At 30.0% G+C, this 26,674-nt stretch overlaps 4 protein-coding genes and 2 non-coding genes across 6 annotated transcripts; 2 read left to right on the top strand and 4 right to left on the bottom strand.

The window, feature by feature from the left end:
- Nucleotides 1-2,925: 2,925 nt before the first annotated feature.
- LOC135952789 (small nucleolar RNA R442) lies at nucleotides 2,926-2,971 on the bottom strand. Its single transcript, XR_010576149.1, has one exon. It is a non-coding gene; the product is annotated as a small nucleolar RNA R442 (small nucleolar RNA).
- A 799-nt stretch (nucleotides 2,972-3,770) lies between these two features.
- Nucleotides 3,771-5,453, bottom strand: RpS8 (ribosomal protein S8). The gene is made up of 4 exons (XM_065502349.1): nucleotides 5,386-5,453; nucleotides 4,972-5,078; nucleotides 4,315-4,726; nucleotides 3,771-4,046 (listed from the first exon to the last, which is right to left on the bottom strand). The coding sequence occupies exons 1-4, from the start codon at nucleotides 5,387-5,389 to the stop codon at nucleotides 3,943-3,945; spliced, it is 627 nt and encodes a 208-aa protein (XP_065358421.1). The 5' UTR covers nucleotides 5,390-5,453; the 3' UTR covers nucleotides 3,771-3,942.
- Nucleotides 4,147-4,192, bottom strand: LOC135952787 (small nucleolar RNA R442). The gene has a single exon (XR_010576147.1). It is a non-coding gene; the product is annotated as a small nucleolar RNA R442 (small nucleolar RNA).
- A 1,242-nt stretch (nucleotides 5,454-6,695) lies between the features above and the next one.
- Nucleotides 6,696-15,525, top strand: Smg5 (Smg5 nonsense mediated mRNA decay factor). Its single transcript, XM_065502348.1, has 6 exons — nucleotides 6,696-6,850; nucleotides 7,864-8,047; nucleotides 8,913-11,889; nucleotides 11,947-12,079; nucleotides 12,151-12,309; nucleotides 12,407-15,525. Exons 2-6 carry the CDS (start codon nucleotides 7,887-7,889, stop codon nucleotides 12,646-12,648), a joined length of 3,672 nt encoding a protein of 1,223 aa, XP_065358420.1. The 5' UTR covers nucleotides 6,696-6,850; nucleotides 7,864-7,886; the 3' UTR covers nucleotides 12,649-15,525.
- Nucleotides 15,526-16,700: 1,175 nt separating this feature from the next.
- On the bottom strand, nucleotides 16,701-24,438 carry Ifrd1 (Interferon-related developmental regulator 1). Its single transcript, XM_065502346.1, has 5 exons — nucleotides 23,055-24,438; nucleotides 19,390-20,086; nucleotides 19,021-19,264; nucleotides 17,624-17,845; nucleotides 16,701-17,553 (listed from the first exon to the last, which is right to left on the bottom strand). The coding sequence occupies exons 1-5, from the start codon at nucleotides 23,083-23,085 to the stop codon at nucleotides 17,470-17,472; spliced, it is 1,278 nt and encodes a 425-aa protein (XP_065358418.1). The 5' UTR covers nucleotides 23,086-24,438; the 3' UTR covers nucleotides 16,701-17,469.
- LOC135952423 (uncharacterized) lies at nucleotides 17,954-18,996 on the top strand. The gene has a single exon (XM_065502347.1). It carries the CDS (start codon nucleotides 18,017-18,019, stop codon nucleotides 18,857-18,859), a length of 843 nt encoding a protein of 280 aa, XP_065358419.1. The 5' UTR covers nucleotides 17,954-18,016; the 3' UTR covers nucleotides 18,860-18,996.
- Nucleotides 24,439-26,674: the final 2,236 nt, after the last annotated feature.

Here is a 26,674-nt window from a genome sequence, read left to right as displayed (position 1 = left end):
AATTTAAATAACTAATAATATGTAATAAAACGCAATAAAAATGTTGATATGTAAAAAGTTAAATGTTGTCAGTCTTTGGTATAATAATCAGAAATCATACAAATATTTCTTTATTATTTTTAGTTGGATCATAATATTCATAAATGATTTTACTATTGTACAACAAAGTAACATTATCAAAATCTGAGTGAGATATTAACTAAATAAATTATTGCGTAAAATTTGGTTCTTAACGAAACCAGGATTTAAAGTGAAGTTAGAAAGGAATTAATCCAATTATTTACACAACTACAAAGAAAATTACTTTAAAAATAAATTTTTTCACTTTAGACAAAAATTCATATTTGAGAAGTATGATATTTATCGTTTAGAATTCAGAAAAGAACAATTAAATATGATATTTTTTTGGAATACTGCTAGAATGTATATTTCATTTCATTACACATATTTTTGATATATTGTCTGGTGAATTAGAGGCATAGATGACAACTAGATAGGGAACTGAGAGCCAAAAACCTTAGTCTGTTGTCAAAAACCTAATTCATGTACATAAATACAGTGTTGGCCACCAATTTAAGACAAATACTTGAATTTTTTTCATCAACTGAATTTTAAGTGCGATAGAGCCAAAATAAAAGGACCTCTAAGGGTATGAACTTAATTATTAATGTTTCCAGTTTCTGAAAAATGTTTGGAAAAATCGGTAAAACATATATGGAAATACGTTGTCCCACCTCAGCGAACATCCGCTGTTAATAACATGATATAAAACACACTTGTGTTTTAAAATAGTCCTCATGCATACATATTTGTGAAAATATTTGAAAAAATAATTGACAATTACATGGAATTTAGCAAACAATATTTGTCTTAAATTCCTGGCCACCACTGTATATGTAAAATAATAATTTAGCAATACATTTTAATGAAATTATAAATATAAAGATTTTTCTTTTTAAATGTTAAAAACACAGAATTTTAAAATCATAATTTATAATAAGAATTTGGAATTTGGAATTTCCACTTTACAATTTCTATTGAAAACTAAATTACAAAACAAAGGTATAAAGTGCAAAATACAAAACTAATTGTATTTTGTAACCACAAAAGTTAGAAATATCTAAACCACATACGTAATGAATTCTGTAGTTTCATTTATGCCATTTTCTTTTCTGGAAAAAAATATTGCTAATAATAAATTTGGTGATAAATTTGGTATTCAAAATGTTTGTTCATAGAATATAACTATTACTGAAATTACTACTGATTTCCAAAACTTTACATGATATCCATTTAAAAACGAAACAAATAAACACTTACGGTAGGGTCTCACATGGCAAATATGTATTTGTCGAAAAAAACGTAAACATTAAATAAAATATATTTGAATTCTTTTATTTATTTCAAAATGTTATTTTTTTTAAAATAATTCAAAACAAATATTTCATTTAAACTTATTTGATGCTAAAACGAAACAAAATCATAATTCAGAATAAAAACATATCAGCAATTCATTCCCATCGCCTTTAGTTTCATTCAAAAGGCATTAATTTGCATAGAATTCATTCATTGTAGAATTAATTCTAAATAAAATCCATTTAACCTTTGAATGGTTAAGTTTCTGTTAATTCAAATCTAATCAACATACATACATATATGAATGAATATACATATTTCGCAGTTTTTATCATTTACAAAATGAATTTGAAAAAAAAAATGGTCTAACATCTAAGTGTAATAGAATTGAATTGAAAAAAAGAACAAAAACCATTACCATTTATGCAATTTTCTTTTATGTAGCTTCTAAATATTCTAAATCTATAATTTTATTTTTCATTAACGAACTTGGAAAACAATAACAATATAAGCTTTTTAAAAAGTGGTGCCTTCCTAACCCTTTGATAAAATTGAGAGTGAAACATGTAACATATTTTCGGGGGTTTTTTGGGCAACACGTTATACGCTTACCAAACTACATTTATTTCCGAAAAGAACACAAAGAAGGGTAAAAGGCACCATTTATATCAGAAAAGTAAACGCCATTAATCAATCTGAATAGTGTTGGGTTGTTCATGAACGAACAAGTTCAACTTAGTTCTGCCAAATACCTCTGAATAAAAATGAACAACTGAACAAAAAGAACAGACTTGTTCAATTATGATCAAAATGTCCAACCCTAATTCAAAACATTTTATAAAGATATTTTGTAATGGATTTGAATCAAAGAAGACTTCAATGATTCAATAAGGAATTAATGCTATAAAAAATGTATTCACAAAGGAATGAATTCAATACATTTGAAGTACTAAGAACTTAAGCCAATTCATGGGATTCTTACTGAATTATTTAATGAAATAGTCAAGAGATACAATTTAATTTGGTATTCAAAATTCAATTAAGAAAAAATCAGAATTATCTACAAAAAAAATATTAAATAATTTTACATATTTGATCTGAATTGACTAATACGCATTGAACTTGACACTAAATCCAAATTATTTAAATCAGAATAATCAGAAATTTTTTGTTACAAAAAGAACTCAACAGAGTTCCAATATTTTTATTAATTTTTTTATTGGGTTACTGCGTTACTCAATCCGAAAACGGAAATGTTCAAAATTGTGTACTAAATACAAACATATGTATATTGTAATTCGAGACAATTTCCTTTCGAAACGAATTAGCGAGTAACCCCAGATTTTTATCTACAATTACTCATTTATAATAATAAAGAAATAATGTATTTCTTGGACTTGATTTTCTTAAGATAGAATTCCAATTCTTTGCCTTCCAAAATGTAGCCACCGGGACGGGATGAAATACAGGCTAAAATTAAAAAATAAAAACAAATTGTTACACATATTTTTTTTATAAGTTGCAAAAACATTCAAAATTTTAGTTTATCAAAGATTTTTGAACAAAACCAATCAGAGTAACTATGACAAGCAAAATCACGCCTCATCGGCTTGTTACAGAACTTAAAACAAGTCTGTAACAATAAGAATTGATGGGATCGCTTTGAGATATTAACATCACTTTGTTAGCAAAAATACTTTAATAAATTTCGTTTAGTTTGATTAGAGAAAGTACATACCTAAAAGATGACCAGAAACGAATTGATCTTCCAAGGGTTGTTCTACTTTAGCGTACTTTTGACGTTCCAAGTACATACTTCTCCATGGTCTTTTCACTGAAGAAGTAAATCAAAAAAATCATTTGCATTATTTGAAAATCTAATACAATTTTGGTTTCCACGACAAAATTGACAAGTATTAATTGATTATCGCCTGTAAATACCAAAAACCTCCATATTAATTTCAATACTACACTTAATTAGAAAGTCGCAATTGAACATTCTTGGTTATTTTTAAAAACCAAGTCCATTGTCAAAAACTCTTGCAACAACAAAATACATGTTATGTTAGTCAATGTATTTTGTTTTTGATTGACAAAACATAGTCTCGTCTCTATGTATTATTCTCTATGGCTTAGGATTTTATTAAAACCTAGCCCAAAACTATCAAAATGGTATGCTTAACGGTGTTCTCCTATATTTTCTTGTACATATGTACGTTATTTTTCTTTAAAAATTACTGTTTAGACACCAAATCATTAAAATCTTAATGATTTTTTAAATTTTTTCTTAAATATTTTGGATTTTCAAAAGGGTATCATAGTAATGAATGTACACCTATTTCTAACCCAGTCATTTTGTTAACCATAACTCGAAACTAAATCAAAATTATTTAAAACAGAAATTTATCAGAAACTTTTTGTTACAAAAAAACTCAACAGAGCTCCAAGTTTTATTACTTTTGTCAGATTTTTATCTACAATTGCTCATTTTTTCTGTTAAACAACATCAACTCCCAGCATGTTTTTACAATAAAAAAATTGTATTGTAATTTGTGTTTGTTTTTCTGTTAATAATAAAGAAATAATTTATTTCTTGGACTTGATTTTCTTAAGATAGAATTCCAATTCTTTGCCTTCCAAAATGTAGCCATCAGCACGACCGCATTGACCGGGACGGGATGAAATGCAGGCTGAAATTAAAGAATAATAAAAACAAATTGTTACACATATTTATTATCTGTTGCAAAAACATTTAAAATATTAGTTTATCAAAGATTTTTGAACAAAACCAATCAGAGTAACTATGACAAGCCAAATCACGCCCCATCGGCTTGTTACAGAACTTAAAACAAGTCTGTAACAATAAAATTGATGGGATCGCTTTGAGATATTAACATCACTTTGTTAGCAAAAATACTTTAATAAATTTCATTAAGTTTGATTAGGGAGGAAACATACCTAAAAGACGACCAGAAACGAATTGATCTTCCACGGGTTGTTCAACTTTAGCGTACTTTTGACGTTCCAAGTACTTCTTCATGGTCTTTTCACTGCGTTTCTTGGTGAGGACATCATTGTCGTCATCCTTTTGTTGTTGCTTGAGGTTACGCTTGCGACCCAAAGGCAAAACGTAGTGGGATTCATACCACTGACGGAAGGGAGTAGCGTCGATAATAACGATGCTGTTCTTTACCAAAGTCTTGGTACGGACCAATTCATTGTTGGAGGCATTGTAGACGACATCGGCAATACGAGTCTTGCGTGCAACACCCTCGGAGGCCCAGGCAAAATTACCTGTTTCAAGACGGAGGGCACGGAGTTTAGCGTTACCACCGCGAGTGCGGACACTGTGAACGCGGGGAGAACCCAACTAAAAATATAGAAATATTTGCATTATTTTCCACTACTTCCAAATAATAACATGTCTATCATATATTAGTTTTCAATTGTTTGTGGGAGAAATCAATCAGCAGTCCGAACATAATAACGCTATTCATCAATGGCTAAAAATTCCGTAGAACTTTTTGGTTACAGTTGACACGCGTTATCATCATTTTGATTTTCCCCCATTAACAGAAAACAGCAACATTTTGTCTTTGGATTCTTGAAACTCACCTTGGTATTGGCAGCAGGGCGACCCAACTCGAACTTACGCTTCTTGCGTAAAGCTTTACGTTTGCCACCAGTGGCGCGGCGCTTGTGAGCACTATCGCGGCTAATACCTGGAATAAGTAAATCATATTATAGTATTTCAAGCTTTACCAATAATATGTTACATTAAAAAATATCAAGAAAATCTCTAGTTTTTTTTATGCACCACTTTGTATTTCATTCACTTCAATTACATTTCAACCGGCTTGACTTCTTGTAAACTTTTTCACATAAATATTTGTCAAGTTCATTAAATTTTAATTTAAAACTTTATTTCCATTATTTTTAAACTTAAATTACGATTTTTTTTAATTAATTCTCTTGGATGTTTTAAGATTTTCTTGAAATTTTTTAATTTTCTAAAAACACAGCACTCACCCATCTTGAGTAAAAACAGAGAAGGAAAGGAAGCAAAAAAGAAACGCAATAGTTCGTGTCAAACGTCTGTCACATGTTTATTGGAATAGATTATACAGCGTTGTATTTCTAAATGTCAAACATTATGCGGCTGTGTTTAATTTGTATTTTGTAATGGAATTGTGGGGATAGTAAACTATAAATGGGAATTAATGTTTTTGTTATCAATACATAATCTGTACCTCGTTTCTGTATTGTGTATGAATTAGTAAATCGTTTGCTGTGTCTGTACTTTTAATGTATTCGGTTTAAACATTATCGAAGTCATCCTGTTAAAAAATGAATGACTACTAGAATTTTTAAATTTTTTTCTATGCGAAAACTTCTCACAATTTACAGAAACGGGGTACTGTTCCAATAAAAATGGTTTTACTGCAAAAAGTATTTCAATATTTATCTTAAATTATACTTTGATGGAGGGTATATAAATTTCCGAAATATATATTTTTGTTAGTTTGTGTTTTATATTTGTTTATATTACCAAATTTTATTCATGATTAATTTTATAAAACAAATATGTTTGAGTTGTGTTCGTCCTTAAAATTAAAAAAAAAAATAAATATTAACAATTTCATAAATTGACTGGGATTTGCTTTCGGAACTCGTTTCAAAACAATTTATGGGTGCCACCGATTTTTGATCGTGTTAAATTTGAAAAAAATGTTTCTAACAAAATTATATCTATACTAATTGGCCCCTCAAACCAAACATTTTAGATCGAATAATTATGTAAATGATTTCCAAATTTGGTATAGCAACATCCGTGCTCAATAGAAATAACATGATAAAATCAAACACTTAATTAAACATTTAGTTAAAACAGTATTTTTGTTTAAGAAACTATCTTTTTATATTAACAATTTTATTATCTAAAAATATGTTATATATTTTTAGATAATAAAAATTAACATGTGGCAATATTGAGCATGAATGAGGTATTGTAATTTTTGAAACCTGTGGATGACAGCTTAAAGTTACCAGATATAAAAACGGAAGTTTAATCTATTACAAAACTGGAGTGTTTTTTATAAAAATTAATCGTCAGGACAAAAATAATTTCCATTTTCATTTCAACTGAAGAAATAAAACCTTATAAATATTATATTTCTCGGTTGAAAATAAGTTGTACATATTAATATCTACTTGATAACAGTTTATGTACTACAAATATATTGGCGGCTTTGTAAGTTTTACTTTGTAATACGATTTGATGAGATTTAATACGATGAGTTGGCAACAGTGGCCATGCTTATAATCGAAAGTGGTAGAATTTATGCGAAAGAAGATGTCAAAGCAAAAGAAAAAAAGCAGACGCAATTAAAACAGGCAGCTGGATTTTTACATAAAAAAATTAACTTCAATCATTTTTAATTTAACAAATTAATAAGGTGAAAAGGACTTTTCAGAGTATTTTAAAAAGCAAAAGGTGTGTGTTAATATTAAACTTGTGCTAAAATGGAATAATTTTTAATGAAATTTACGTGTTAAAATTTTGTTATTGCAAAATGTGCACACATACAAACTCAAAAATGAGTAATACAAAGCAGAAAAATAGATATATTTTAATTATTGATTATTCAACATATAAATAAAACAAAGGAAATGATGTGCATAAAATTTGTTTCCATTTATGTATTGTAATCCGTGTAGTTTTTGTAAAAGAATTTACAAATTCATGCTTTAAATGTAATAATAAAAGTTAAAAGTGTTGAATATCTTCGTGGTTTCTATTGGTATTTGTTTATCGAATTTTCATGTTCGATCGTGTATGTGCTTTTTGTTAACAACACAACTCTGATTTCTGTGAACCACACAGTATACCTGAAGGACATCGTGTGAATATATTTAAGTATATATTAATTATACATGTACAATGTATTTGAAATATGCATGATTTAAGCAAATTAAAATCCTCTAATAGATTTATAAATTTAATGTGTTGTTACATTTATACAGTTGGCTACAATTTTTTGTAAAGAAAAAAAAATGATGTTTGTTTCTAGTGAGGTTAGATTTTTAATTTCAAGATGTGTGTCAAATTTTGCATTAAAGTGTGATAAATGCCTTTTAAAATATTGTCTTGTATCTTTGCTTATTTTTCTTTTCGTGTAATTTTGTTGCACTCTTAAATATTTTACTATCGCTCTCTTTTGTCAGTTCATTTATTGTTATCTCTTCTGTATAGCAGTTGTTTTTTGTTTGTTATTTTGTAAACAATACAAAAAAACAAAATTGTTGGCATCGGTTTAAATATTTTCCATTCAAAAGCAAATAAAAATATTGTCAATTGTTGAATGTTTTTTTCCATTATATGTATACATATTATAATTTTTTTGATTCAGTCCAGTCCATAGGAAAATTTAACAAAATTTATAGTAATTGGGACTGTTATTTGCTTGGTTTTTGTTGTAAATAATTAGAACTGATTTCTATTTTCAGATTTCTTTATTGTCCGTTTAAAAATGGACACGATTATGAGTTCCGGAGGTTCAAATGCCTCTGGCGATAGCATTGGAGGAGTAAGTAGCAGCAGCAATGGTGGTAATGGTAACAGCAAAGCTCAACGTTTTGGTGATTCTACACAAAATAACGGCGTTAATGCTGAGGTCAAAAAAATTTATCAGTAAGTAAAAATACCTTATATAGGTACATTAATTATGTTTAAAAAAATCTGACCCCTGAAACTGATAAAAAATATTACATTTCCCACCTTCCAAACTAGTAGAATTAAAGCAAATTTTAAGCTTTGTATAGAAAAAATATCTATATGTATTTGTCATTCCCAAAGTGTCACACCATAAAGTATATTTGTATATTCTGGATCGTTATAGATTGTGGAGTCGATATTGCTATGTCCGTCTATATGTTCAAATCAAAATAAAAAAAATATTAAATAAACAATGGTTGTGTTTGAACTCCTCCGAAACGGCTCAACCGATTTTTATGAAATTTGGTATGTGTGTAAGTTTGGTAGGTATGAGAAGTATATTTCATACAGCTAAGTCATTAGGGGGTCCCTATCCAGAATAATTGTTTCCATTTTTATTCGAAACATTTTTTCGCATTTGTTTTTTTGTTTTTTGGCATCAAAAATACATATAACCCCAAATTTTCACCGCCGTTTGATTCCAAACAACGAAACGACACTACCGATTTTTATGAAATTATGTATAGTATTTGGTAAGTAGGAGAATATGACATGAAGTATATTTCATACCGCTAGAACCAAAATATTCACTAGAAATAATTTGTATGGCAAAACAAGGTTTGCCGGGGGGACAGCTAGTATAAATATAAAAAAAATATATAAAATAAATGATTGATACTTTAATATATTCGCTGTAGTCTAACTTAAGTTGCTATTTACCTCGATTTTTTCCCTTACCTTAAGATGAAAGGGATATTCCATATAATTATAAAAAAACAATGTTTGCAAAACCATTATATAAGTTGCAGTTAATTGTAATTAAAATTTTGTATCTTTGTAGACAACTTTATATTGTGGTTAAGCAGCTAGATGATGAAAAGAAACAAATTTGCGGTATAACCCAATTATTTCAAAATGAATTGGAGCAAAAACGCGCCCAACTTGTACAATTGTGTATACAAATAATTTTTAAAGATTTCCAATCGGTTGGCAAAAAAGCTCGAGAAATAATGTGGCGTAAAGGTTATTATGAATTCATTGCATATGTGAAGAAAAACTGGGCAAAAGAATTGAAAGATACTGCCCAACAAGGAGCTCAAGAAAATATACAAAAACTTGAGAGATTCTTATGTGCTGGAATATTGAACTACAAAAGAATAGCAGCAAAAATGGAGGAGATTTATGATTTAGATTTAAAGTATTTAATCGACTTTTCTATCATAAATGATGGTTATTTAAAAGAGATAAAAGATAAAGATCATCAGGCCAAAGGTGATAATTTAGATGTAGATGATATAAACAATTATGCGGTGGACAAAAGTCTGGAGGCGGTATCATTCGCTCTAGATACCATACATTCGTCTCTTCTGAGTTTGGGTGATCTACACCGTTATTTCTTGGACTTCCGTATAGATACAAAACTAAAAATAAACAAGCAGTTGGCCGCAAAATATTATTTCGAGGCTTTTAAGCTAAACCCTGCAATTGGCATGGCTCAGAATCAATTGGGCACCTTGTATTACGGCCAAAATCATGATCTGGACTCAATATATCACTATCTTTATTCGCTCGTTAGCCTAATACCATTTGAATTGAGCGAAAACAATGTTTGTAAGCTGTTCGCTTCACATGCTGATTACTTGACAAAGTTGGATCCGGATAAAATTGAATTTAGTCTACAGGATTTTTATGCTCGCTTTTATTTGATCGTTGACATATTTTTCTTTGACAAGGAGGTGCCTGATTTTAACTCATTGTGTCACTGTGTCTTGGTGGATTTGCGAAAAATTCTTTGTTCCAAAACTTTTAAAATCAACGATTCATGTATATTCAAAATTGTTTCGATTCTATTCTTCTGTCTATCAAAATTGAAAATGATCAACTCTCAGAAAGTTTATTCTTTGAATGCTTTCTTAGTTGCTGTATGTTCAGACTTGATGGATGCATGCATTGTTAATCTCGAACAGACCATTCTAGCCAAGTCAACAGAAAATGAAGAGTTTCATGAAATGTATGCAAAGAAGTTTGAAGAATTTGACATGGTTGTTAGGAAATCTCGAAATGAATACAAGAATTGGCTGGCATCCATTGGCGAAGCTGAAAGAAAGGAGAAAAAGCTAACACAGTTGTCACAAAAAGATTTCTCTTCAGATTCACGCGAGTCGCAAAGGTCTCATGAGGATTATATTTGCAAAACACAAGATAGTAACAAGGCCAACAAAGATGATAATAAAAATGACGGTGAACCGATTTCTACAAGATCCTCGGACGAAGCAAAGGAAAGTGATTTAAAAACACCTCTTTCCTGTAAAAGTAAGAAGAAGGGAATGAAATTACGTCGACGTCGTCGTAAAATTGCTCAGTCTGATGACAGTTCTTGTTATGACACCGAATCTGATATGGATACGGACTTTTCAACTGATGATGAAGACTATACCGACTTGAGCTCTAATTTCGATACTGATTTTAGTGACATTGAAGCGGCTGAACCATGCGAACAAGATCGAGACCATGAACTCGAACTTAAAGTGGAAAACAAACACAAGCATAATAATTTGCGCAACTCTTCTCGTCATGGCTCGAAAGAAAGTGTTAATTCTAATGTCGGAAGTGTTGGACCGAATTTCTCTGATAACGAAGATATTGTAATCGAAGAAGAGAGCATTATCTATCCAGAGGATCAGGAGAAGCAACTACTGACACAAGCTCCACGCAGTAATTCGCAAGAAAATGATTCGGAGGAACTTTTAAAAAGCTTTGAAATTCTTCAACTACACACTAATAAATCGGTTTTAAATTTTACCAATTGCGACAAAGAAGTTTCACAGAAGACCCAACAATCGAACATACAAAAGTCAAATGAGGAGATCAAAGCACCCAATGGGGAACCGCCCAAGAAAATGGTCTATCGCAATAAATACACCAAGATCAATCCCAATATTATAGTGGACTTTGCACAAAACGAACCTACCATCAGGGCTTTGAAAATTCTTTTCGATTGGTTACGTATTAATCATGAAATACTCTTTGGTTGTTATCACTCCAATCCTGAATTCATTCACAAAATAATGAAATTGTTGAATTATTGCAATATTGATATATTCACACGCAAGGTTTACTTTGAGCGGGAATTTCTTGTAACACCCAATGTTCGCAAAACCCTGGGAGATCTCTTTGATGTCCGTGTCAATGTTCCACTTTCTGAAGATTTTGTATTCAAAAGTTTTGATATATTTCAAAGCACCCAAATTACTCTAGACTGGGAAACTACAATACGCGAGAAAGTTACTTCGCAGGAGGAGTGCATTTTGCGTATATTCAAAATGGTAGATTTCGGTTTCTTTATATGCAAACAAAAGAAGTTCAATTATCGCTTTTGCGTCAAGGCCAGACGTTTCACCGAAAATATTAAAAAGAAACGCGAAGAAAAGAAGTCTTCTTCTAGACGACGTGAGCGACGTACTGCTAAAAATGCTGCCCGAAAGCGTGCTGAAGGTAGAACTCGTCGTTATTCCGATCGTAAGAATGGCATTGTCCGCAAGAGTTATACCAGCAATGAGGAGAAGGATACAGTTGAAGAATGCAAACGTATGCCGCGCAAAGGTTACTTACGCAATCGTAATACCGAAAAATTCAATAGCAATGGTGCAACTGCAGGTGGTGGTACTTCAGCATCAACTACCACAAATAGTGCGATTTGCGAAAAAATCCAATCGAGTAGTGGAGCCGATGAAGAACGCTCAGAGGCCATGTCCAAGAAATGTGAAATAATGGGCAAGCTGTGGTTGAAAAATGAAGTGGAAACCTTGGAAGAAGAGGTAGATATAGATGAGCAAACATACATTACATTACTAATCTTTTTCTTACTTAAATAGTTGCGTAAAAATCCTTTGAGCATGATAATGACTCCTTTTGTCGTCGTGGATGCCAAAGCATTGACAGAATATAATGGTATTGTTAAAAATTTGGTTAAAAGCAAAAAATTCATCGTACTTATACCCAATGCCGGTAAGTTTTGACTCTAACAAATAATTATTAATACAACTACTACATAGTATATTTTACTTTTTTTTTTATAGTTTTCAATGAATTAGATGACTTGAAGAAACGCAGTGAAAATGCTCGCAATGTTATACGTTGGTTGGAACAAGAATTTAAACATGGCAACCGTCATATGCGAGCTCAAAGAGATAATGAAAACTTGGCTTTGTCTTTAATCAAAATACCGAGAAAATTAGGTAACTTTTGTAATAGATTAGAGTACCTCAAAGGACGTAAACTTATACACATCATTATTATTATTTTTTTTTTTTATTTGTTTGCTCTTTCAATTAGATCGCGACGCTTCTGTGTTCTTACAAATTGCACAATTCTGCAATCACTTGGTGGCCAATCACTCGGATCCAAATGCCACAGAATTTCAATCAAATGTGGTTACATATTTGTCGGGCGATTATTTGCATGAGAAACAACGTAATCAAAATAATTTCAGCTTTACTGGTATTTTAGATTCTATACCAGTTAGACACGATCAAATTGCAAATTTCTATGCGAAATTTAAGGCCAATAAAAAATGAATACATCAACGACGCGGGATAAAAACCTGCAGGGAAGTAAGCGCCGTCGTCGTCCTAGCTACCGTACTGAGTCGTATTTACTATACAACAAAATGCCAAGAACGTTAAAATGAGAACAACAACTACAAAAAAACAACGCCAACAAAAAATTAAATCAACAAACAACTGCAACCCCAAAAGAAATCTTAAAAACAAAATCAATCAACATCAAAAAAAAAAAATACTAAAATGATCAGTAATTGCAACAAACAGCCTTCCATTACTGATTTAATAGTTAAGCCAATGCGCATATCTTAAAATTCATTAAGATTTTAATGCAATCTCGAGGAATCCAACAGAATAGCAGAAGAAGACCAAAAAAAATGTTGATTTTAGCGTTCATGCAAAAATGTTGCCAATCAAAACAATTTTTAACTAAAAAAAACTTTAATTTTAACAATTAAACAACAATTGGGATTTAAGGGGAGGTTTGAAATGTAATCAATTTAGTTATTATCATAAAATTGGTAACGAAACAAAATTTCATTTTTGTTAAAGATAAAAAACCTTGAACCCCATCAAATATTCAAAAAATGTTAAAATAGGCTTTACAACTGCATAGTTGAGAATGGTAATTTTACCAAAAGAAATTCTACAAAATTACTAGATGTTAGTAAAGCCTGTTTTGTCAAAATTTTAAATGGTATTTGGATTAAAATTACCGAACAAATTCATAACATTGTTTTTTTTCCTCAACAATTTGAAAACTTAACTATGTTTGTAATTGAGAAACATGTTTTCAACATATTCTATCTGTCCACAAATGTATTTGAATACATGTCTAAATTCCAGTTTTCAGTTGTTGAAATTAATGGCGTGTTAATGGTATAGCTTCATTGTTTCAATCTCTTTATTATGTATCTCTAAAACTATTTGTTTGTTCATTTAGTTAATTATAGGGTTTCTAAACTTAACAACAAGAGGAAAATGTCTAGAAAAGACACGATTATACTGTTGTGCAATAGAAAAAATAGAAAAGAAGGAAGTACCAACTAGTTTATTTTTTATTTCATAAACTTTAAATCCTCCTACCCCTGCTGGTTTACTTCTTTGTGCAACATTTTGTCGTTTCGACATTTAGCTTCTTTTACATTATAATAAATACTTTTATTTTTCATTTTCTCTTTATCATTTTAACCAATTTAAACTTTATTTAAATGTTACAGTAACAACAAATTTAATTTTCCCTTTTAAGCAGATTTTATACTAAAAAGTTAGACAAATTAATTGATAATAATCACATCGATTTATTAATTGTTTATGATTTTCATAATTGGCCAGAGCGTTTTGTCGAATTTTTTAACTTTTGAGTATAAAATCTGCTCAATTCAAGTTAAGAACTAAAATGTTCCCCGACTTAATTCAATCTTTACAAATCTGTCTTGAATTTATAATTTTCAATTCATTTTAACTACAACAATAATTTAATTATGGTGACATACAAATTATGCGTTTGTAGTTTTAATTCTACACAATTTGGAATATTCTGTACAGATTAATTTCTACATCCAGTAAAGCAGGGGTAATATGGATTATTTATTATTTGTTTCAGATTTAAATTTCAGCTATTAATTTTGTTTAAATATGTATTTGCATTAAATTCGTAAAAACAACAAAAATAAATACTTATTTTCAAATAGTTACAGTTTGTCATACTTTCAATTCGCTGAAATAAATAACTAATTATATAAAAATAATCTCCCATAATAAAATACAACACATATAACACCTTTACATAACTAACACAATTTCCATACAAAAAAATATACACAATAATACTAACAATAAATGGGTAAAAAAAATAAAAAATAATTTCATCGGGTCATAATTATTTTCTCCTCAACAACATAGGATTGTGTTTTTTTTTCAATGATTAACATCAAGGCGAATTAACAAGGTGAGTGCGTCCCGGCAACAAATACAACAAGGCAAAAACAACAGGCATTTTGTTTTTGTTCAAATGTAGACAATATGTCAAAATCAAGGCGAATTAAAATATAAACAAAATAAAAGCGAATTAAAATTTTAGTTTGAAGTCGTTTGTTTTGATTCGGTACAATTGGTTCTGCATTGGGCAGAAGATAACGATTGCGGCCCGACCAAGGCGCATTTAACAAGGTGACAGCAGTGGCGAATTGAAATAAATACAGGCGAATTCACTTATTTTTTATATATAGAGTTTGACATACGGACGTACGGGCGAATATTTTTTATATATGTAGTTTGACATTTGTGCGTGCTATTTCTATAATCAGCTGTGCTGCCGATGGCACCTTATTAAATGCACCTTGGGCCCGACGTTATAATTTGCTTGGATGAAAAATGGTCAATGCAAATCCGTGCATTTGGTGTGAATTGCATTTTACAAATTTCACCCCATTTTGACCGCCTCTTCTCATCCTTGGGAACATTAAAAAATGTCCCATTTCCCCGTTCCACTTTTTTTTACATAGCCAGCAGCTGCGCATTTTTTATTTAAATTGTTAAATTGCACTTTTAAATATTAAATTTATTTATTTTTACAAAATTTCACAAATTATTTTTTTATTTTTAATTTTCACAGCAATTTTTTAAATGTTAAATATCAGAAAATATTTGTTTATTTTTTTTAAATTACAATACTCGCTTGCTTTTTTTAAAATAAAAAATGTAAACATAAACAAAGTTTGACATATAGTCTACATTAAATTACGGCGAATTTAGAATCAGCTGATTTTATGCACTCACCTTGTTAATACGCCTTGATTAACATTTAAATAATTTTAAAAAAAATATATGTATATGTATTCATATTTAAAAAAAAAATAATTATCAATAAAGCTCGATGATATTAAAAAAGCAGTATGTGTTTTAATTCATTCAAAGTAATAATAATAAAATACAAATTGACTTAGATCTTTATATTGATGATATCTAATTAAGTTTTGTTGTTAACATTTCTATTCTGGAGAAGAGCTTCCAATTGCTACCGCAAAGTATACGAGGTGAAGTCACAATAAAACAAGAATCAGTTCCTAGGACAGCTCTCAGGTAAGAGATAGATATAGCAGTATTTTGTTGTTGCGGATTTTTTATTCATGATTGGACTGTTAGTAGCAGAAATATGACAACGGCGTATATTTTGTGTTATTATAGCTGAATTTACAATCGTTGGTTGATTGGGACTCGGGTCGTTCCGCAGCGAAGATACAGTTGCCAACGGTTATGAACGATTTTGTTTCATACGTGTTTAGAATTTATTATAACATTTTATTATTGTATTTTGTATTAAAAGAACCCAACATTTTATTGGAAAATTGTGTGTTATTAAAATTAGAGATGTTTTTATGCATATAATTTACATTTTAAATATTTTTAAAGAAACTGGAGATTTTGAGTTGCTTTTTTGGTAAATTATGTTTTAAAATAACAACTGAATCACGTAGCTGATATAGTGCTGTTGTCGGCTTGTCATTTTCTTCCCGAATCCAGTTGTTTCTTCGTGAATCCAATTGTTTCATGAGAAGATGCTCCGTACTAATTTGATCTACAAGTGCACCAATAGTTGATAAGTCTTTGTTTTCTTCCCGAATTATATTTTGTAAAATATTTAAGGGCATGTTGTCCTCTTCGCTCTATCTCTACTGAATCTGAGTAGTGAGTGCTATTATATATGTAACTCTCCTGGAATGATCTATCACAGATAATTTTTATTTGCAGTTTTTTTGGACTGCAATTGACTTTTAATTTTCCTCTATAGTTTTGCTATGATATTGCTTAAATCAGGATCAGTTCAGGAGCACTCTAGAATACACACTTCTATGACTAAATGACGCTTGTAAAAATTAGCCATTTTGAACAAAATCGTACAGGTGTGGCAACTGTCGCCGGGGGATTGTTTATGCAATAGGCATCTAAACGGTGCATTGGACTGAGGTGGTGTTACGCCTTTGCAATTGTAAAACAAAAATATAATATTGAATATTTTTGATTTTACTAAACAAGTAACTAAATGCAACAAAATAAAACAACAATTTATTTCGGCTTGTATCTGTAATTATTATATGACTAATTTTTATTTGTATTGAATTAAAAATTAATGTTTTATACAGTTTTCAAGTGGGGGTAAGTAGTAAGGTAATTGTAATTTTCATATATGCTTTATAAAAATTATTGGTATTTCTATATTACATACATTATTAATTGTATTGCTTTGACCGGTTATGATGTCTCAATTTAATTTAGCAGGAAGGTTAATCGCAAATATATACATATGTATGTATATATGTTAGGAGGATATGGTGCTGACATTTTGCAAAATATATAATAGAAGAGTTTGTTAATAGAATTGTTCCGAGAGTTTAATGATTACACAACTTAACACCTAATGATTTAAATCTAAAAATGTAAGCAATACAATTGCATACGCAATAATCATAAATTAATGCACTACTATTTGCCATCCATTGACTAAATAAATGTATTATGTATTATAGTATATATATATATATTTTATTATATATTTATGTTTCATAGTTCATTACTTGTTAAAATATTTTACTATGCCTAAAGTTTTTGTTTATTTGTTTCATTATATTTTATTATGTTTATATTTTTTTCTAAAATATTTTAAAGATTTTAAAATTAAACTAACAACTTAACAAAAGTTAAACAAATGAAATGAATTTTATAAAAAGAAAATAATATAAAATTTATATTCAAAAAGGTTTGGTTTGTTGGTAAATTTGAATTGGCTGGGAGATAAGTAAACTAAAAACTAGGTATTTCATTTGTGATTTAATTTTAGTTAAAAACGGCAGAACGTTTATCACGGTTTTTGGCTCTTGATATAGTGCGAGCTTTAAATGCAGCTGCGTTCATTAAATGCTTTAAATTAAAAAAAAGAAAAAGAATTATTAGAAACATCGACTCAAAGCAACATCCAAAAATTACTTACCCTTTCCAATTTAGAAGCTTTGCTTTTGGGTACTCCATTAGTTTGATTGAGTTTGGCTCCCAATCCAAACATTTCTCTTATAAAATCATTTTCTTGTAATTGGGATGTCATGCCAGGACCCATCACAACACACAAAGCCGAATATTGATGATGTATAGCCCATGAATCTAAAACTAAACTTTCAGTGCCAAAGCGTATACTTATTTCCGGCGAAATATCCTCCTATAACAAATAAAAGAAACATTTGATTTTATTGATCGGTAAAAAAAATAATCATAAATTATGCTATGGAATTCTTATCATATAAATTTATTCATTTTTTAAAAAAAATTTAAAGAAAATAAACAATTAAAATTTTAATTTTTTCAAAATTAATTGTGATTAATTCTTAAAATGCTGGTGACTACTTATCAACACGATTATGTTCCCCCATTCACAAAACGATATGATTTCTTTAAAGGCCAGGCTGTAGCTGACCAACAAGAAAAAGTCGAATGTCAGTGCATAGAGGAAAATAAAGTAGACATTCCTAAAGTAATGCAGAACCAGTGTGCCGTAGAATGGACGGGTGTAGCACCAATGGGACGTTTAATAGATCCCCGAATAATACCTACACAATTTTCCAGCGAGCAACTTGATGCTTTGATCGGAGAATCTAAAAACGATTGTTTTAAGGAACAACCAAATCGATTTCTTAAAATATTACGTACTGCCTACCCAGATCTTTATGAGCGACTCAAACAAATGCCCAAGGATGAACTCAATAGACGTTTAGAGCGTGACCGCATGTACACGACATATCAGATAGATTTTTGTAATATAAATGAATATCCAGAGGGCATTTATGAGTCTCTCAAAGTGGAAGATGAGACTAGTAAGCTGAATGCAAGCAAACTATTGCAGCGACAGGAACCATGTGCTGAGTTAAGAGCTAATGTTATGCAAGAGTTGTCAAAAGAAGGTGCCAGCGACAAACCAAACAGTCACGACGCCTGCGAAAAAATCTATAAACCCTTTAAAATATCATTTGCTGACTCTTCGCGCTTTATCAAATCTGGAAATAATTCCCACTGGCGCAGTAACGTTTTCACTAAGAGAGCCAAGTTCACCGAATATATGGATACCATTAATAAGATAGGTTGTGTCATTATGAAAAACAATATTCACGATCATCAGAAATGCACAGGAAAACATTGTAGGCATCAACTGATTCATGCCTGCACCAATTTGAAATGAATGTATGTATATGAAATTTCAACAAGTCGAACGAGGTTAATAAGTAGAATTTATATTTTAATTTAACTTAAATTTTCACAAATTTTATGTTTTTATTTTGTCACTAAAAATAAATAAATAAATAAAGAAATAAATATTTTTTGAAAGTGTTTTCCACTTACCTCCAAGTAACGCAAAACATCTCTGAATGTAGCTCTTTGAGCTTTACGGTCACGCTTAGCTCGGTATTTGTGCGAATCAGTAGCCAATTGCTTGACAGCATCAATTAAATCATTTAAGTACTCCTCCAAGAAATCGTCATCGTGAGCACGGCCGCATTCCAAAATTAATGCTAAAGTTTCACCCGCAGCCATGCGTACATCCAAATGAGGAGATTGTAAAAGACCCATAAGTTTTTTAAAAGGTCTAAAAAATAGAAAAACATACGTATATTTAGACAAGTAACACAACTAACAAATATCCCTCTGAATTTTTTGGTTTCATCAGCATAGGAATATGGTCAAATATGATGTATGTATATTAAAACTTACGGCAACATAGATTGACCACTGGTCATCCAGGAGACAAAATCGCCCGGTGGTATCATAGTCAGTAATAAGCCCCACGATGACAAAGCCTCTGCATGCAATGTACCAGCATCAGCATTAACGGAGATGGGTGTCTTATCGTCACCCTTTAAATAACTGCCACTAAAAATACCTTCGAAAAATTGCATCAAAGTCAAAAGGTCGCCAATGTCAACATTGCCAAAGAAATTCAATAAACCCAAGGCAGTACAGCATTTTGCACGGGCATCAAACGATACCGATTTATCCTGCACTGTGGTTAACAAGAATTGATTTAAAGCCTTCGAAATTCCCTCATCTCCTCCCAATTGCAATACGAGCAAAGGAGCTAATCTAGCGCCCCACACCTGTTCGGAGCCTTTACCACGACGTATACTTTTTTCTATGCAATCGATCAGTGTATCCTTGCGATCATCGACACAGTCGGGCATATAACGATGCATCAAAGATTCACACATGCTCTCCAAAGCCGAAACTCTAGTTTGTGCAGATTTTTCTGTAGCATTTTCTAAAGCTTGTACGAACTTTTCCTCATAACGTTCGTTTAGAGACAATTCATCGGTATCATTAACAGACGAGGGAGCATTATCGGAAACGTATGAATATACTGATGCATTGTCATTATAAGATTCATCTTCCGAATTGGAATCACCATTACGTCCTGAAATTAAAATAAAATATATATTTTCTTAAAAAATTATATCAGTTATTTTTGCAAATAAATAAATATTCCAATTTTGCTCTCAACAATTTACAACAACTCATATTCACAATAGAAGTAAAGTATATTTTCAAATCTATTTGATTTATTTAAGAAATTACGTCACCAGTATTTTAGCGATGTGGTATGTATGTATACTTAAATTCCGTCTGTACGCTCCATACAAACAATACAAAAATGTATCTTTATGTATTCGTACATAAACTTCCATTTGTCTAATTTGTCCTTCAAATAAATCTTGAAATTAAAGAAACATTTTCAACTTGTTTTACACCTTTCATTTCAACACATTTTTTTTGTTGTTGTTGATTATAAAAGCAAATTTATAACTTTCAACATTATGCAATGTACACAAATACGAGTAATTTGTTGTATACAAATCCACACTAACTGTTTATACAGAGAAAATATAAACCAAATTGACAATTCGTAACCTGTGCTAGTGAATATACAATTGCGTCCATATTGTAAAAACATTAAGCAACGGCCTTTAGAAGGAAAACATGATTGAAAGGAGAATTTATAAAAAGAAAAACTGGTTGATTAAATAAAAAACTTTCAATAAAGTAACAGTATAAAAAAATGCCGACATTAAATTCAAAAATAAATACACAATTTCAAAGCTCTACCATTAATTAGCTCACATATTTATGAAAAATTAACAAAAAATCACCATATGTTACCCTTAACTTCACTTATAACAAAATCTCCAAAAAAAATAAGACTAATATTGGATTTTGGAGAAAAAAAACTAAAACTAATAATCTGGAATTACAGGGTTTTTGTTATAAATAAATTTGTTAATTATTCATAATGTCGAGCTCTAGCAAAGAAGCAGAAGAGCTATTTATTGACAAACATTTTTATTTCTAATGTATTTTGTTTTTAGTGTGTGCTAATATGCTCTTTTACTACATTACCATCCCAAGTACTCTACTTTGTGAATACCGCTATTGTTTTGTAAAAATTAAGGAAACAGCAGTTATGTACAATGATTCAAAATATGCGTCTTCATTTAGGAACTATAATCATGGTAATATTTATTACGAAATCAGTTGAAAAATAGAAAAAAAAAACAATTATGGGGCATTAATGGGTTAATTAAAATTCAATTATTATTAAAAATATATTTTCAAGGTCATCATTTCAACAATTATAGATATACACATAATATAGTATGTAATCATAAACTATGAAAAAAAAACATTTTATGCACATAAGTCTTACATAAATAACGAATGAAATATAAGTAAATTGTTTACAAAGAAAATATACTTTTGGTGGCACCACAATGGGGTACCCATTGCACAGCATGGTCGGCTTTAAATACCTTTAACAAGAGATCTACATTCAGTTTTGTGGAATCTTATATACCCTTCACAAAATTATACTTTAAGAAAAAGTTTGAAAATCAATTTTTTTGGAAAAAAATTAATGAAAAAATTTTGTGTTAAAAAATAAAAATGTTTTTCCAGATTTTCATCATAAGTAGTTGCAAAGGTATATCATTATATCCATATTGTCAGTTTCAATGATATAGTAATCCAGATATACATATGTAGGTCAAAAATAGAGGTAGTTTTTTTGCTTATCTCAGCTATTTATGGGCCAATTTTTTTTGAATTTAAATAGCAACCGAGACTACAGCCTATACATATGATGTATCAATCATGTATGTAAATTATTTGGGGAATTCGTTAAGTTGATTTTAAAAGATGGAGATACGAACATGGCTATATCGACTCCGCTATCTACAACGATCCAGAATATACATACTTAGCGCAAATGAAAAATGTAGACATTACAAACGGAATGACTAACTTATATATACCCTTACCACTCGTAGTGAAGGGTATAATAATTACTTTACTTGCTATCCCGAAAGGGAATTAAAAATATAATGTCCAACAATTTATAAAAATCGGTATCATCTCATGAAAAAAGGTTTCAATTTTGTTTAAATTTGTTTCGAAAATAGTCCTTGTAATTGATTGCAATATTTATTCTGTTTTTGCTAATTATTAAAGGGCCAGAATGTTAATTATTTTAGAAAAGAGCGACTATATTTATAAAAAGTAAAAAATGTTAAATAAGTAAACAAATACAGAAAACATATTTAAAATTTTCAATATCAAAATTGTGAAATAGTGAATAAAAGGTTGGTTCTACATCCCATATGGGGACGCACTGATAAAGCATATTTATTTTTTTGTTTAGCTAGACATATAGGAAAACCTTGACGAAAAAACAAAACAAATATAATCTAAATATTTATAGTCTTCTGATAGTAAAATATTTTCAAAACAGCTTTACAAAGTTGTGCATTTTGCATACGTGTATTATCTAAGTAGGTATACATATGTTTACATATCTATAAAATTGAGTAATGAAGAGCACTATTTTTACAAAACGCCAACCTTAGGAATAGTTGAAATTCAATAAGAATCACTTAAATTAAATTATCTAATTTCGTTAGGAAATATGTGTGAAAATTAAGTATTTTGTAACAAATTGTTTATTTTGAAGATCATTTATGAATCATGAGTTTATGTCGTTGTTATTTAAACAAATACTGGGAGAGTAAGACTGTGAGTACATTCATAAGTATTTCTGATAGTTGTTAAAGCTTTCAATAGCTTTTCTGTTTCAAAATAAATAAATAAAAAAATGTAGGTATGTATACAAGTGAATGTTTGCGCGTGTTGTGTGTGGAAAAAAACAAATAGGTATAAATAAATAGAATAATTATTTATAATTTTGTCTTAAATTTTGATGGTCAACTTTATAAATACAACATTTGATAGACTGTTTGAGAACAGTTTACCAATGCATTTCTTATTTTAAAATTTCATACTGTACAGCCCCAAACAAAGATTTAATTATAATCCATGCGTATGGATCTACTTACCTTTTCCACCTTTCTTATTACGACGCGGCATGTTGGATTTTTTGTTGTTTTTAGTTTTTTCCAAAGATTTAGAAATTTTAACAGAGAATAAAGATGCAGTTGAACTAGAAATCTTGAAGCTTTTATTCCTTAAGGTATCCAAATCACTTGATGCTGTAGTAGACACCCTGTATTTATTGAGAAAAGTTTCTTGTGATATCTCTCTTTTACTGACTGATGACAACAATGTTGTTGTTGTCGAAGGTGGTGGATATGGTTAGAATTAGCCTTGAGCAAGTGCACAGAAAATAAATACAGGCACAATAAATTTAGTTAGACAAGGAAACAAATTTTCCTTTATGCACGCCGGGCAGTTAGTGAAGCAAAAAAGGGCAGAAGCGCGCGCGCAATTTAAGAATTTAAACTCAAAAAGAATATGAAAAAATGATGTGACAGTAAAACACGAGGTAAATTTATTTATTAACTTCTACTTTTGTTTTTTTTTTAAGTAACAATTAATTTATATTTTGTTTTGTTTTTTTTTTAATTTTTAAAGGAAGTCCAATTAATTAGTTATTCACTTTGGTTTAGCACAATTATGTTTATTGTTAGAAATTGTTTTAATATTATTTAATTATTTGTTGCACTTAATCAAGAAGTGGATATGCAAAAGTTTTGATTTTTCCAATTTTTAAAAATTGTATTTTTTTTACTTAAATTTTGTATTTGATTTTGTCTATTTCTTTTAAAAATCACTTGAGATCCTCTATTGGTTGTTTTTCGTGACAAGTACAATTTGTTATTCGATTGCTTAGTAGCCGTTGTATAAATATTTATATTGAATTCTTGCACACACACCGAAGTTATTTCACTTTGAACAAGATAATTATTAACGTTGAATTTTGTTGTTGGAACAAATTTCATGATTAATTGCAAGTTAGTATTTGTTATTAATTGTTTTCTGTTTGTTTCACAATTTAATCCAATTGTGTTCGTACTCTTTTATTGTTTGTTGGGATTTTTCCAACTTTCTTTAATAAATTCGTACTCTACACACAGAGATAGAAATCAAAAGTGCTCGAAAAATTAATAAAGATTACTCATTGGTCGTTGGCAAAAATCGATTGCATCAAAAACTCAAAGAAAAATGTAAATCAAAATGTTCAATTCACGTTCTTTGTCCAAAAAAAACCTATTTCGCAAGGTTAACGAAAAGCTTTAAGTTTATTATTTCATTAAACACTTTTGTTTAAGAATTCGTTAATTTGTTGTCTCTTTTTTTATTTTATTCACTGGTTTATTAAAAGTTGAGAACTTTTGCGATGAATTGTGAAATTTAATTCACACATACACGAAAAAATCATAAACGATGTTTTCACAAGCACTATTTTTCCGCGAATGAGCAATGTGTCAAAATTGATTGTGAGCAGGCAGTGATGCCAACTAGTTCAATGCAAAATAGGGTAGGTACACTAAACAAGGTGGTGTTTATTTGACAAAAACAACAAGTATAATAAACAGCCATATTGTTTTAGTAGATGTGCACGTCAAAATCAGCTTGTTGTTGTTGTCGCTTTTGGATTTCCTCGTATATTCCCAGCGGGAAAAAGATGCAGTAAAGAGGCCTTCCTAAAGGCCTTCTTTTGCAGACACAAGGACTTTTAGCCGCATTGCAAAATCATTTCAATATTACACGGCGTGTCATTGCGAGCCAAGGCCTTGCACACTCGCTGCTGTTAGAGGGCTGAGAGAAGGCATACTTAGGAAGGGATACTAGAAGGCCTACTTTGCAAGGGCTTCCAGAAGGCCTAATTGGGAAGGGCTATTAGAAGGTCTACTTTGGAAGGGATATTCGAAGGGTCTTATGCCTGTACAAAAACCTGTTATTACTGACCTGTAGATGAATGTCATATGGAATACCTAGAAAGGTAGGACTACTGCAAAGACTGCAAAGTCTTATGGAAGTTCTACATGAGACGGGCTAAAAGTGAAAAAAGCATTAGAATAATGCATCAAAGGACGGCCTATGAAAAGTCGTGCATTTTCAGGTTTTATAGAACGTCTACCATGGAAGACCTATTTAAAGTCTTATTAGAAGATCTAAAATAAAAATATGAATTAAAATTGTTTGTTTAATTTTTTGAAACATGATTATTTCTGATTGCATACTTAAAAAACAACAAAAATAAATAAGATGCCACATCAAGCAATTTATTGTTGTAAATTTTGTAAAGAGAGTTAATCAAAGAGATGCAGAGATTTTATTTTTTGATGTAGACTATTTTTATTTAACCACTTGTTATTAGAAGGGGATTCATAGGCCTTCTTGAATACCTTCTAAGAGCAGGCAGTGTGGAATGAGTATCGGATCTTTTAGAATGTGTAAGTATGCCATTTAGAAGCCCTACAAACTGAAGTCCTATCATTTTTTCCCGCTGGGTTGTGCAACAACAAACACAAGTAAACAGACAGCTGCATCCCACAACACATGAACAAAAAGCATAAAATTTTGTACACTGAAAAAATGTGAAACTAAAATAAATTTACATCCCTAAACAATTAAAAACGTAAATACTTCTTAAAATATTTTTCGATCTCATTGAAAAGAGCTTGAATTGTTAATTAAGATAGATATAATAATTTTCGGAAAACTTTTATGTCTTCAAAATTGTACAAATACAATAGGGATTATCAAAAATCGATGTCGGAAATGTTTTTCCTGAGTAGTCGGACATGCGGAGAGATTTTACCTCTGCGGATTTTTAAAGGTGTTTTCAATTTCGAAACATTCAAATAGACCGACTTTTTTATCGTTAGAATCTACACGACCATTTAGGGTCGTTTGAATAACCAAAAGAAACGTTGATTAATATTAAAAATTATTGACCATAAATAGTCCGAATATATAAATCTTTAAACACGAATATAAAAACAAAATGGGCAACATATATACATACATATCGTTTAGCAACTAATGTAATTTATCAAGTACGAAATAAATAGTACCTGCATCAGTTTGTGCAGGTGTGGAATAAAAGGTAGAGCTGATAACAAAGGTAAATTTGCAAAAAGTCAGCATGTTGTTTTTATTGCATTTGGGTTTATTTTTTTTCTTGGTAATTTAAAAAGGTAGAGACAGTATGAATTTTGTATTGATTGTATTTCTTGAAACAACAATTATTTAACTTAAGATACTTCATCCCTGATTCACAAAATGTGTCGATTTCGGCCGGGTGCACATACAAGAATTGTATGGTAGTTTTTCTACTTAAAACAACACCCAAATATCGAAATTTTACAGCATCATGGTAGTTATATGAAGTACATGTTGTTCAATGACACGAAAAAGTAAAACTATTATAAATTACAAAATATTAATTATTTCCAAAATAAAGTATTTGTTTACAATTTGGGTTTATTATCAGCTTATTTTGACATTTAACGATGTTTCCCCAAAAACAAAAGCATGTTTTTGCCATGACGCTGTCTGTCATCTTATTATTAATTTGACTTGGTGTAGACATGATCAATTTATTTATACATACAAACAAATATTTTTCTCTATTTTTTTTACCGTGTAAGTGGTTATTTAAACATACGAAATACTCACCACACAAAAAAAATATAAATTTCATTTTCGG

Source organism: Calliphora vicina, chromosome 2 (assembly GCF_958450345.1).
Source record: "Calliphora vicina chromosome 2, idCalVici1.1, whole genome shotgun sequence".
In the NCBI taxonomy this organism is placed as follows: domain Eukaryota; kingdom Metazoa; phylum Arthropoda; class Insecta; order Diptera; family Calliphoridae; genus Calliphora; species Calliphora vicina.
This window is presented reverse-complemented; position numbering and strand designations above follow the sequence as displayed.